Raw genomic sequence first — 14,861 nt, forward strand, 5'->3', positions numbered from 1 at the left:
TTTAGTGAGTTTTTAAGCAATCCTAAGACTTCAGGACAGATAGCAGAAAACAAACAAGCGAAAAGAGTCTTCAGCATAAAATGCCCACTCAGTACAAAATGGTATATTATATACTCCAGTTATTATGACTGCATATAAGCATAACCATGGCCACTAAAATCAGAAGCAAACAAAAAATTCTCCTAGTTTTAGCAAAAAGTTTACAATCACATTCTGCCAATCAGGACTGGTCTGAGCCAATGCATCACTGGAAGCAGGTGCAAATGCCACCCTTGTGCACACTCCCCCTTAAAAAAACTACATGGAAGGTAGCAATCAGGTAGCTACCTCCTCATATCACTTTTTCCTCACTTGGTCCCCTGAAACAAAACAGGAAGTGTCAGACACTCTGGGAGTGCTACCAGTACATTCAATACTTCCTGCTTTATTTAAATAGACCATAGAAGAAGAAGTAAGATGAAGAAGGAGTAAGATGAATGAGTGGATCTACTACCTTTCATGTGGATTTTTTGGGGGAAGGGGGCTGCTGTGGTGATCCACTTCATGTCATCCCTTTAAACAAATAAGTTTCCATCATTTCTCACAATTTATGTTTTGTTGAAAGTGATTGTGAAAGAAAGGAGCAAGGTGAGTGAGTAGGGAAGAAACTGGAGTGACTTCATCAGTGAAGGGCGGGGAGAGGCAAAAACATACTCAGGATGAAAGGCACTCTGCACCTGTTTGTCGCACCCTGCAGCCCACTGATGAACACAACAAACCATCTGTGCTGTCAAGCCAACATTGAAGTCAGCTACAGTGCAGCCACTGCGATTTTCTCTCTAGAAGATGCTACTGAAATAGACAACTACTGAATGGATAGTATAGTACAGTGTTTCTCAAACTGTGGGTAAGGACCCACTAGGTGGGTCGCAAGCCAATTTCAGGTGGGTCCCCATTCATTTCAATAATTTATTTTTAATACATTAGACTTGATGCTGCCATGGTATGTGACTGATCTGTACTTTGAACAGGCTACTATGTTTATGCTTTTTACTCCTGGGTAAGTGTAGGTAAGATTACAGCCTAGGATTGTTAAAAATTTCACTGCTTGATGATGTCACTTCTGGTCATGACATCACTTCCGGTGGGTCCTGACAGATTCTCATTCTAAAAAGTGGGTCCTGGTGCTAACAGTGTGAGAACCACTGGTATAGTGTCATTGAATTGGGGGCTGAGAAGCAAGGAGTTTCCTGAAAGATCCTTCAGGAGGCAAATTTAGAGAAATATAGGCTGAATCCCCTTATTTGCGAGGGTTCCATTCCCAGAACTTACGTGGATGGTAAAAATCGCATTAAAGCAAATCCATTTAAAAAAACAATGGGTGCAATCCAAACCTGCGCTGGAGCAGGCAAGCCAGAGGCTTGCACTGCATCCAATGCAGGTTCGTTGGCTGCAGCGGCTCAGCCAGGGGCAAGGGGAAGCTCTCCCCCTTACCCCTGAGTAAGGGCTGCTGGCCCCAATGGGTCTCCTTGGACCTGCGCCACCTCTGGAGGTAGCGCAAGTCTGAGGAGAGCGGAGCAGCTTCAAGCCGCTCCGTTCTCCGCAGGGACAGGGGTTGGGATCCAGCATAACTGCTGGGTCCCAGCCCCACCCCCGGGGCTGCCCTTCACCCGTCCTCCCCCGCCCAGGGCACACCAACACAAGCGGCTGACGCAGCTTCCTCCCACGGAGGCGCAAACGTGCTTTACGGCATGTTTGCGACCCTCCTATGTCGGCCCAAGGGACTTGGGCCGGCATAAGGCGCAGTTAGGATTGCGCCCTATGTCCCTTAAAAACAGCCTTGCTGACCTTTCTGATGTAAGACATTCATTAGGCAGACTATCTATCAATCAGTCTCTCTCCAGGCGCTTAAAAAGGCTTAACGCCGAGCCAGCGACCCCCTCCCTTCACCCAGAGCCAGTGCTGGGGAAAAATGCAAAGTGATTATCTTTCTTTCACAAGTTCAGGGGGAAGGGAGGGGTCGCTTGCCTTGGAGTGGAGCTGTTCTAAGTGCCTGGAGAGAGAATGATTGATGGATTATCAGTTGACTGCCCTCTCTCACATTAACAAGGCTACTGTTAAACGACTTGTTTCCTTTAATTTAAAGGGCCCTTCTCATAGCATTGAGATAAAAATCCATGGATAATTAGGTTATACCTGTACAAACACAGATTGGTTGCTTTTTTCTTACAAGTTAAATTGGGCAAACCCATTTGTGGTATCACAATGGAAATTTGGTAGTTGGCAGAGGAAGTTACTTTGGCTTTTGTTTATGAACCACCAATTGTCTTGCCATTGTCTCAATGGCAAGGCTACATAGAGTGCCTTAGGATTGACCTCAAAAGTGATTATATGAACAGTAATTTGGTGTGTTACATAATAAACCAAACAAATATTTTAAATGCTCTCAATAAGCCCTTTCTTCCATAGCTTTGCTGACCACACTGAGCACACTTTCTAGTAACTGCTAATAAAACAGCTTAACAAGCATCTACTGTCCTGAATTTAAGATAGAAGACAGAGCAGAAATTTTAATGACTGAATAAGTAAACAAAGACACTCAATATATTTATTCTTAGAAATACTTTCAGCAGACCATATCAGGCATAGTCTCCAATAGGTTAACTTGCCTCTTGTTTGTTCTCCTCTATATACTAGCATCACTGAAAAATGCAGAAAGAGAAAATCTATCACAGGGTAAAATTATAGATGTTAGGAAGCTAACAGTCTGAAGACCAATTAAACCATCAAACTCTTGTAATTGGACTGACAGAACAAGACAAATATCTAGTGCCATTATTACTTGTTCAAAACAGTTTTCTCCCACTTGTCATTTGTTGTATGATGGGTTGATAGTTTGTGTAATAATGCAGTCTGTCAGGCAGCTGCAACAACAACAACTTAATTACTGTAAGCTGTAAAAAATGCTCTCTCATCTTACTTTGCAGTCCAGATAAATATTCTGCAATACATGTCAGCCAGTTAAATTTATCCAAGAATGTTTATGAAAAAGTTTCATATGAGCTATTAAACAAAATCTATAGTAGAACATCTGGTGCAGCTTTAATGATCAGTGGCTTCATAGCACCCAAACAAACCCACACTTCTAGGAGGAGGACGCCTACTCATTTATCTATTAAGCAGCTTTGATTATGCTCAGGTACTTTATGGGCAGCTGTGCTTTTTTGCAGCCGCTTCCTGCAGTCAGTATCCTTAAGAACTAGCAGAGTAACCTAATTTCTGCAGGGCATTAATAAGGTTTCAAAAACATGAAAGGCAGTATAAATGTCAGGCATGCAGACCAAGTGTCTATGGATGCTTCATTTTAAGGGACAACCCTGACTGAACCTTACTAACAGCCCAATCCTGACTGCCACTGTGCTACCAGGTGCAGCAGTGCCAAAAGGGCTATTGCTACCGAGTAAGGGTGCAGACTCTACAATGGGACTACTCGAGTCTGTGCTGGCTATTTTGCTGACACAGACTGGAGACACAGACTGGAGATAGGATACAGCGGAGTCCCACCCGGGCCAGTCCCCTGGCCCAGAATGCCTCATGCCCCCCCAAAAAACAACACCATTTTTAATTTTAAAAATTAAAATTAATGAGGGTAGGTTAAAATTAAGTTATTTAATGCCATCCTGCAAGGATTTTAATTATTATTATTTGATAGGCTGCTCAATCCTAACCCGTGCTGGAGCAGGCAGGCCAGCTGGCCTGCACTGTATTTAGTGCAGGGTTGGGGCAGGGTGTGGCACAACCCGGAGCTAGGGAAATTGATTCCCCTTTCCCCACATAAAACAGCAATGGCCCAAATGGGACTACTTGGATCTGCACCACCTAAAGAGGTGGCGCAGATCCAAGCAACCTGGTACTAGGCCAGGCCTCTAGGGAAGGGTGTTAGGATCCAGCCTAAGTGCTGGATCTTGGCTCCATCCTCTCCTGGGCCCAGCCGGCCCGCTCATGGGCTCATGTGTCCTCCTCCCTGGAACACCCAATTTCCACCCACCCTGCCCTCCCCAGACCCCCATACTGGCAGCCCATCACAGGAGCAAACGCACCTGTCCTGGGGCTTGCTCTGGTGCAGGGAGGCTGGCATGTGTCCTTGTGCCGGCCTCCCCAACTCTTAGTCATCACAGATGTGCCTTATGGCACATTTGTGACACTACTTGGCCTGCAGAAGGGATCTGCAACGGCCAAGAGAGTGCTTGAGATTGTGCTCTAAATATATTTGTGACTGGTCACACCCACTCAGTAGCCATTTTGTAATAGGACCTGTCAAACCTCTTTCCAAAATACCGTAAGTGTCCAGAGGCTTCAAAAGTCGACAGAAAGGCATACGTAGCTCTTTACCCTTTCCATTTATCATCATAACAGCCATGTGAGGTATGTTAAATAGGGCAGTGACGGACCTAATTACTCAGTGAGCTTCATGCTGAATGCAGTTTTGTACTCAGATCTTAATGATCATATAGTCCAATCCTATGCTTGGGCTCTGCGGCTGGAGCATGCTTTATGACATGCTTTATGGCATCATAAGTGATGTGACAGAAGCGCACGTAACCACGTGCTTTTAGACTGCCACTGCTGCACGTGCCAAGGAGCACCCCATGCGCATGACAACAAGGAGAGGCCTACTGTTGTAGTAAGTTGGCAGGGTGGGTGGCATGGAGTGGGGGTTGTGCAGAATGGGGTGGATCGGGGAATGCTGGGGGCAGAAGGGACTGTATCCTAGCACAAGTGATTTGCCATCTTGTCCAAAGCCTCCCAACATAACCCTTTTGTCTCCTTGGATTTGGATCACCTATATAACTGGCACAGGTCTGAGGAGACACATTGGCAATCAAAATGCTTATGGAGGGGTAAGGGAAAATATTTTTCCTTATTTCTCCCAAGCCCCCTGACTGACCCCCCACCACCACCGCTACCACAGAATGCAGTGCAGCCTAATTGGGGCAGGAGAAAGGGTAGAATTGGGGTGTTGGTCTAGTATTCTAATTAAAACTATTCCAAATTATGGGTCATAATGTCCACCAGGATGATCACTTAATTAACTGATATACTTTGAAGTTTATGGTATGTATCAAGTCTCACGAGTTCACATTTTTCAAATTTAGGAAACCTGAGGAAAAAAGTGAGCTAACTCATTTTTTCACATAAAGGGAACAATTAGTAGAATTCAAAGTCTATGCCAAGCAAATTACTGTAACAGCTGAGCCCAGCCACAACACAATGAGTGAAACCAAGGCAACAAATCAGAAAGCCACCACACATGCCGTTATCACTCACTTTTCAAGGATCAATTTTCTGAAGCCTCTTTTATAAACTATGGCAGGCCGAACAACAACATTCTGCCAGTATGAACTGTGAACATTGTATTAGTCATAAAATCTGACCCCTCCATTCAATTCTCTTGAAATTTGGCACAGAACAATCAGGTCACAGTCTCCACTAAAAGTGCCTTTTTGGGTATTCGTTGCTGTATTTCATTTACTTTGCAATGGATCTGAACCAAAGTTGGGGAGATGGGGGAGCTTGAATTCTACTTAGGATGCACTCCTAACCTGTGCCGCAGTGGCCTGTGCTGTATCCAGTGCAGGCTGAGAGGCTGCTGGAGGTCACCTCAGGGTAAGGGGATATTTTTCCCCATACCCCGGGTCAAGCCCCAGCCTGCCCTATAGGGCTATTTGGATCTGTGCCAGCTATGAAGCTGGTGTGAATCTGAGCAGCCTGTATAAGGCTGCCTGGGATGAGAGTGGGGGTTAGGATTTGGCGTACACTACCACCACTGATTCCACCCCTTCCCAGGCTCATTCCACCCTCCAACCACCCCCGGAACACCCTCCCGCCACCATCTTCCACCCCCTGTACCGCCTGGCACAAACTCACCTTCTCTAGCCAGCACAGGGTCTGGATGCGGCTTTGCTGAAGCAGAACATGCCTCCATGCTGGGCCAGCCAACTCCCGGTACAAACATGCTTGACAGCATGCTTGCAACACTCAGAAGCTGGCACAGGGGACCTGCGCTGGCTTAAGTCACCTTTAGGATTGGGCTGCCTGTCTGGTACAAATTTCTGGAAGATTAGAAAAACCACTAATTTTACAAACAAAAGAAGTTTTAACTTGGGCTGCTCTCAATAAAGAAAGTAGCAGCCATATTTGTTGAGGGCAGCCTGTCTCCTCCATACTCTCAACTCCCCCAATGATCCACATACAGGTTTATTACCTGTGCTAGAGACACCACTATATTGTGAAAAAAAATTGTACTATGAACCAATAACACATTATTTTTTGGTAATTCATTTCAAGACCTTGGAAGTTTCTACCACAGAACTAAGCTATTTCTGCCTCTAAAAGATGATGTAAAACAGGGGTACCAACCCATGGCACATGTGACATTAGTTGCATGCAGACACTGCCTGCCGATCCAGGTAAGATGGCATGGGAGGTGGGGGGGTGAGAGGACAGGACGGGATGGGGAGTACAAAACAATGCAGCAAGGGGGCGGGGAGGGCAGAAAAGGGCAGCAATGGGACAGGGGTTGGGTGGATCGGGTCTGGAAGGGATGGGTTTGGCAGCGGCAGCTGCTGCCAAATCCTAACCACCTTCCTGGGTCTGATCCTGCAGCACAGCTCCACACAGACCTGAATCAGCTATTTAGCTAGCACAGATCCAAGACCTCCCTGTGCCACAGACACTTTCCCCTGGGTAAAGGAATGATTGTTCTCTTACCCAGAGGAGATTTCTGCAACTGCCCCTCCTGCAGAATGCAGTGGTAGCCATTTTGGTGCCACTGCATCGGCAGGAGAAAGAACAGCTCTTAGTTTGGCAGAAAGGCAACAAAGGGCGGGGGGACATAATAGAGATTTAGGTCCTAACCAACTTTCCTGCACTGGCATAGCTGTGCCATTGGGAAGTGTGCTGCATCCTGCAGTTGAGTGGCACTGATGGAGACCTTCTCACGGTAAGGGAATGTTTGTTCCCTTACCTCAGAGCTGCAGTGCCCTTATGTCAGTGGGTTAGGATTGCGCCTTCATAAAATCATGTATGATGTGAAGAAAATGCCATTTTTCTCACTCTCAATTCTGGAACTTGGGGACATTCAACGAAATTGATTGGCAGGACAACAGAGACAAACCAGAGAAACTAGTTGTTCACTCTACAGACAATTAATGGAATTCACTGCCACAAGGCATGGAAACAGCCACTAGTTTATGCAGTTTTATTTAGTGGATGAAATAAATTTTTGAAGAAAAAGGTTATCAGTGGCTACTAGCCATGATGGCTATATGGAACCTCCAGATTCAAAAGGTCACATGGCACTATACAACCATTATTGGGGGGTCATAGCAGGAAGTGGTTATTGCAGTGGTTCTCAAACTATTTAGCATCGGGATCCAGATTTTTAAAAAAAGTTTCACTTTACCAGCCACTCAAGCCTCTGTGGCCTAACATTGATTAGGCAGCAGTGCTACCCCAGTAGGAGGTTGTTTAACCCTTGATGCACATATCCTAATCTGCCCTGTAAGTTTCACAACCCACCAAAAACTGAGTCATGACTGGTTGGTCATAGACCCACAGTTTGGGAAACGCTGGGCTATTGCATTCCAGTCCTGCTTGTAGGCTTCCCAGAGTCATCAGCTTGGCTATGTGGGGAACAGAATGACATTTCTTTAAGAATAGAAGAAACACTGACATATTTATAAAGAAAAAAGGAGGGACAGAACCTGAACAGAGAGAGAGAGAGAGAGAGAGATTAACATGGAAAAGACAAGAAAGATCCATAATAGTAAGTAAACAAGGTGTCACAAGATTCTTTTTCGCATCATTTAAATTAGTGAGCATATTTGTATACTGTGAACATAGTAGTATATGAACATCTATGCTTCAATTTAAATTCAGATAAAAATACTGGTGATACCTAGCTGTAGTTGCTAATTCAATTAATGGCAATCAGTTAATTAACCCATTTAAAAGCTCTAATATTAAAACATAGTCTTAATATCTGCTCACAGTTGAAGTAGCAGGAGAAAGGGAGGATGCTAATCAGAACCTCTGGTTTTATGAGCTCTTGTAACATAAACTAACAAGGCTACGAAAAATTATTGCCAGTAGAATGCACAATTAATTCATAATGCTAATACCCCATAAAAAAACTTAAATTAAGCTGCTTCCTCGGTTTGGGAGCAGTTATAGATGCTTGAAAACTGCCAAAAGCAAGAGAGTCTTGAGCACAGCAACAATGATATAAAACGGGGTGTCCAAACTTTTTGGCAGGAGGGCCACATCATCTCTCTGACACTGTGTCAGGTGCCAGGGGAAAAAAAGAATTAATTTACATTTAAAATATGAATAAACTTCTTACATAAATGAATACACTAGAGATGGAACTTATATGAATATAAGAGAGGGGAGAGAAATATAATCTGGTGCTTGCCTGGCAGTAGCCCAGGTAGCTTATGGCACATTTGTGACAATGTGTGCTGGCAGTGTTGGGGGGAGGGAGGCGGGATCCTGAGCGTTCGTGTGGGGCTCGCCGCCCGACATGAATGCTCTTCCCATTGCAGGGCTACTTCCCTTACCTGGGGGAAGGGGACAAAAGTCCCCTTCTCCTGAGATGCTGCCTGTGGCTGCCTGAGGTGTGTGGGACCAGAGACTTGCAAGGGAACAGAAGCTTCTCACGGGTTGGGTGGCGCTCACTGTGGGCCAAATTTGACCCACAGGCCATGGTTTGGGGACCCCTCGTATAAAGTAATGAGTCCCTTTATGCATTCGTAACTCATCAAGAGATATGATGTAGAAGGATAGATCTGGGATTGGACCTAATTGAAAGGTTGCCTGCTCCAACACTGTGTGCAATTACATTCTTCTGAACTGCCACGAAATCAACAAACTTCAATTCTTAACAACAACAACAACAACAACAGGTATTTATATACCGCCTTTCTTAGTCTTTATTCAAGACTTTATTCAAGGCGGTTTACATAGGCAGGCTTTATCTAAATCCCTATTTAAATAGGGATTTTTACAATTTCAAAGAAGGTTCTTTCTTTCAAGAACTATTACATTCAAGGTGTTTCATTCTGATCTGGCTTCACATTCTGGCCTCCATCCTCCCACGCTCCGAGCAGATGGCTCGGCTTCAGCTTGTCAGCTGCTCCAAGGTCGCACGGTGCCAGTGGTCTCGAACTGGCGACCTTGTGGATGTTATCTTCAGGCAGACGGAGGCTCTACCCTCTAGACCAGACCTCCTGCCCTTAAGATAGCTTAACAACATCCAAATGTATTATGAGAAAGTTATTGGAACAAAGTTTTCAGAAAATATCAATTGCAGAGTCTGATGGAGAGGGAAACAATCCATTTGAAAAAAAATAAGTGAAGTAAATACATGGCAGTTTTGAAAAGTTAAAAAGAATGCACTGAAAAGGAATCAGGACCATAAAAATCTATCAAGAAATATACTTTTAATTAAAAAGGCATACAAATTCCTTGTAAAGCTGTTTCTAGTGTATTCCTACTAATTTTAAAGTAAGTCTTTCACAGCTTTGAAACCATAATTCCACCCCTACACCATAATCTACATGTAGTAATACTAAAATAATTTAATAAGATATTGAATGAAATAAAGGTTGTCAGCACTAATATTCAGGTCTACAAAACAAAAAAAAAATAACATCCCATTACAATGAAGAAAATTTCTATGTATCCTGTAGAAGTAAGCCTTGGTTTCTTTGGAGATCGGTAACGAGTACTGACAGGTGATACCAAGTCAATGTCAGCACTGTGGATTAATGCTGAGCTCATTAAAATTAAGTATAAAGGTCAGAAAGAGGCAGACTTAATTGTAATCCTTTTACTGTCCAGTTATATATCCTGACTGGACACAATCAAAGCAGGTTACTGAGTACCCAAGAGTACTTAATTCTAGTTAAAAGGTTATTTTTAATGAAAGTAACCAGGAAAATACACAAATATTTTTACAGAAATGAGTTACAGAGAATTGTTCTTCAAAATGATATAAGATAAAATTGTTAGACAGGCAGCTCAGTCCTACCTACTTCCCTGCAGGGTGATGCAGAGGCAACAATGCAGCTTCTGCTGTAACCTGTGGGGGAATTATGGCATGCTGAGGCCTCCTTGGGGTAAGGGAACATTTGTTCCTTTGCCCAGGGTAAGGTCCAGCAGGTGCCATGGGTCAACCTTTGCCAGCTTTGTAACTGGTGCAAGTCCACATTCACCCATGAAAGCAGATCTGTCCCAGGAAGAGGGTAGGATTCGAAAGGTGCTGCTGCTGCTGAACTCATCCCCAACCCAGGCCCAATCCTACCTCCTCCACACCCCATCTCCTCCCCATCCCACCCGCCCTGGTTCACCCCTTCCTCATCTCCTTCATGAGCCCTGTACTGTCTTACTTGCTCTGGCAGGTGTCCAGCACCTGTCTTCTCATGGACTTGGGTGTTTACTGCTTGCAGTGGTGGCCAAGTTGCACACTCTGGCACGTCATGCTTGCCATAACGCTATTTATACCAGCAGAACATGTGTTCTGCTGGTGTAAACAGCCAATTGGACAAGGTAAAAGATCATAGAGTACTAATGCTTTTGTGTTGAAAATATTTCTGATTCCCACTTAGACACAACACAAACACTGAGGTGATTGGGATGGGAGAAAATTATTGAGTGCATCAGCATTTGTATTTTCTATAACAAAATACAGTGTTTTTGAGAGAGAAGTTACTTTTTCCATTTGCAGTTTACCTTAACAAACATATGACTGAAGTCTCCTCTGAGTAAGCCTCCACAGCGCAGAGGTGTGGCATGAGGGCCTGCTGTTCCAAGTGGGGAGAAGTCCAAAAATCCCCCTTGGGAAAGCACAAGCCATGTGAGCCTAAACTGGCTGGCTTGGTGATACCTTAATAATTATAAAGTATCCTGTAACATGGTGGCAAGGTCTATGCACAACACAGCCTCTGACTCCTCTTGCTTCTCGCCTTCTTCAGATTCCTCCATCTTCTGCAGCATGTGAAAGAATCTGGTCTATGTTTGGAAACACTCACACTAAATCAAGAAATAAACTGACATGTGAAAGGGTAGAGAAGCTTGTTTCAATCTGGGCAAAACTTCAGTTTTTAGAAGGATAACTGTGATAATGACAGACACAACAGAGTGGCTACACAACTTCACAACTATCATATTAAAAATATAGTGCATGCCCATTCATTGAAACTTAGTCCCTTCTATACACTTCCCCCCTCTTCAATTCTTTTTATGAGAATGGGTTTTTTATTTATTTTTATTTAATACTGTGGAGAGGAAATATGAATAATTGTTACTTCTGGATTTTTTAAAATTGTTTTGTGGAGGTTTTTTTTGTCTGTTCCACATAAACTAGTAAACGGTTCAGGAGATTGTTGCTCCATTTTTTACAATGGAGGGCAGGGCGCTCATGCCACATCACAAGCCATATTATAGTTACTTGAGTAAAAAGAAAAAGATGTCACTTTTTAAAAAATGCTATTTTACTATTAAAACAAAATAGAGTGCATCTTCTTCTCCTAACTTAGAAAACATTTTGGTGCAATCATATGCATGTCCGCTCAAAAGTAAGTTTCACTGAGTCTAAGGGGCCTTATTTCCAGGTAAGCGTGTTTAGGTTTGCAGCCTAAATATTGCAGCCTAATATTTGGAGTATGCATAAGACTGTGCAGTTAGTCATTTTCAGTAGATCTATTTCAGAAGATGGAGCGTAGTGTGCGTTACATTCATGTTAACCTTGCTTACATAATGCTGGGCTGCACTACAAGGACAAGCTGCTCTGAAATGAATGGAAGGGTATACAGCAAAGACTATTTGATAGACTAGAGTCAATCATTAAGGAAAGCCCCTGACATTCACTGGTTCATCACAATGACAACAATATATTGATCACTGCAAACATATACATGGTTGGATGCTGAAATGTAATGAGGATCAAACCTCCTTACCTGCCTGGGCAGCTGTAATTAGAGCTGTGTTTCCTTCGTTGTCCTGCCAGTTAACATCAATATGAGGGCATTGTGCTAAGGCTATTACAATATCCACAAAACCCTGGTAACATGCAACAATAAGGCCAGTCTATAAATAAAAAATAAGACGGTGGTTACAGGGAAGCAAATTCAGGCACACTGAACCTCATATCATTTTTCAGTTTGCATTATTTTTTCAGAGGGAATTAATATGTGACAGCTAGGCATGGACCCAAGTGGAAGTGCCAAATCAGAATGCATTTTTTATTACTTCTAATTTCTAAAATGTATTACCTGACTTTCCATTTTTACAGAAGCCCAAAATAGCTAACAAGAATACAAATACAGTATATAAAATCAATTTAATAAAAGAACTGTAGGGAATCAATTAAGCAAACAATAAAATATAATAGAATGAAAACAAAATTCTGACTCAACTGAGGCAGTGTTTCTCAAACTGTGGGTCAGGACCCACTAGGTGAGTTGCAAGCCAATTTCAGGTGGGTCCCCACTCATTTCAATATTTTATTTTTAATATATTGATGCTACCATGGTATGTGACTGCATTTGGGGAAATGTTACAGATCTGTACTTTTAACAAGCTACTATTTATATTCTTTTAACAATGAAAGTAAATGGGACTTACTCCAGGATAAGTGTGGGTAGGATTGCAGCCTAGGATGGTTAAAAATTTTTCCTGTTTGATTATATCACTTCTGGTCATGACATCATTTTGGTGGGTCCTGACAGATTCTCATTCTAAAAAATGGGTCCTGGTGCTAAATGTGTGAGAACCACTGAACTAAGAGCATCAGAAAGCAATATCAGGAGGCTTACACAATGCTTTACAGCCCAATCCTAGGTGCACCCAATCCTGGGTGCAGCAGCGCCAAAATAGCTACTGCTACATCCAGCGGCACTGCCACTTGTATTGTAGATTGGAGTTAATGCTGAGAGAATAGTGGCTTGCCTAAGACCACTTGCAGCATAACTATATACATGTATAAGAATTAAATCCTAATGAGTTCAATGAGACTCACTCTTAAGTAAGGCTGCAGTCCTATACTGTACACATTTACCTGGGAGTAATTCCCACTGAAATCAATGGGACTTACTTCCGAGTAGACATGCATAGGCTTGTATTGTGTCTATTATCACAATCCTAATGAGTTCATAGCCTTAGGCAAGCCACCAGATAAGATGGAGGGCAAAACCAAGGGGAAAGTATCCTACATGATCCCTACTGAAATGAACAGAACATAATACAGTAGTACTATTCCCCATATTCCTCCTGGATACTGGATGAAAGGTGCAACAGCAGTAGCTCACTTTAGTCCTGTCCCAAACAAAGCATGATCCGCTGAATTTATCCTTCCCTCACATAAAGGAAGCAGAATTCACTGCTCTGCCCTGCTTGACCCATCATCCAGAACCAAGAAAAGGAGACTGCAACAAATGTAAACTATTCTAGTTATGTGGCATTTCAGTTCTGTTCCACCTGATTATTTGCATATGCACGAAACTCTAAATATGCTAACTTGTTATAAATCTCTCAAAAATGCTTAAATATGTGGCCATACAGTTTTAATTGATATGGGACATTTAATCCACAGTGCCCATTAGACACCATTTATGAGTTAGCACAGTTAGTAATTTATGGTAGTTTAGCTAAGCACTATAGTTTCTCATTACTGAGAACTTAATCTTTTTTAAGACATGGAATTCTAATCCTTCCCAGCAGATTGCTGCTCACTCAGAAATGAAACAATAGCGGTCCAAAAGAAGTGGTGCCCTCATTCTGTACAGCAATGTGGGATTAAAAGTATTCATTAAACAATAGTCTACCAAAAATTAATGTCTGCATAATAAAAAATGTTTGCATAAGACCAGAATGGTCAGTTTTAGGATTATAGCAAACTTGTAGGATTATGGGCAGGAGGTCTGGTCTAGAGGGTAGTGCCTCCATTTGCCTGAAGATTAACATCCACAAGGTCGCCAGTTCAAGGCCACCGGCACCGTGCGACCTTGAAGCAGCTGGCAAGCTGCAGCTGAGCTGTTCCATCTGCTCGGAGTGTGGGAGGATGGAGGCCAGAATGTTAAACCAGATCGGAGTGTAACACCTTGAATGTAGTGGTTCTTGAAAGAAAGAACCTTCTTTCAATTTGTAAAAATCCCTGCGTAGATTTAATAAGCCTGCCTATGTAAACCACCTTGAATAAAGTCTTGAATAAAGACCAAGAAAGGCGGTATATAAATACTGTATATTATTATTATTATTGTGAATAAAGCAATCTGTTTATGACTTAAATCCAAATATTTCAGAAATAAGACAAATGAAATGCTTTTATTGATAGAATGAAGCACTACATCACACAGTAGCAGGAAATGCAAAGTTGCTACACAGCACAATGTATTAAATATGCTGTATAAAAATGATTTTTATCCAAGCAGTAAATAAACATATAAGGCATTCTGAGGCCCAGGGAAGCGGCTGGATGGCTTCCCCAGGCTTCGGAATGCCTTATATGGTGAAGAAATGTCACTTCTGGTTTCCTGGGGAAACCAGAAGTGGCTTTTTTCACCTCTCCGGGCCATTCAGAAGCCAGCAGAGGGGAGGCAGCAAGAGGAAAGGCAGAAGGAGGACACACACTGCCTCTGTGGGCTTCAGAAAGCCCTCCAGAAGGGTGGAAAATCGTAGATTTGATCATTCGCAATTTTCTGTATCAGCGAGGGGGTTCAAGAATGGATCCCTCGTGGATGATAATAATAATATTATTATTATTATTATTATTATTATTATTATTAATAATAATAATAATAATAATAATAATAATAATATTT

General features: G+C 42.7%; 1 protein-coding gene across 1 annotated transcript in view; it reads right to left on the minus strand.

Moving 5' to 3' along the window:
- ANKRD33B (ankyrin repeat domain 33B) overlaps positions 1-14,861 on the minus strand; it is a 39,596-nt gene that overhangs the window by 5,942 nt on the left and 18,793 nt on the right. Inside the window, exon 2 of the mRNA XM_066626220.1 lies at positions 12,000-12,129. Coding sequence (XP_066482317.1) covers positions 12,000-12,129 — 130 coding nt within the window. The remainder of the gene's footprint in view (positions 1-11,999; positions 12,130-14,861) is intronic.

Source organism: Tiliqua scincoides, chromosome 4 (genome assembly GCF_035046505.1).
Source record: "Tiliqua scincoides isolate rTilSci1 chromosome 4, rTilSci1.hap2, whole genome shotgun sequence".
Taxonomy (NCBI): Eukaryota; Metazoa; Chordata; class Lepidosauria; order Squamata; family Scincidae; genus Tiliqua; species Tiliqua scincoides.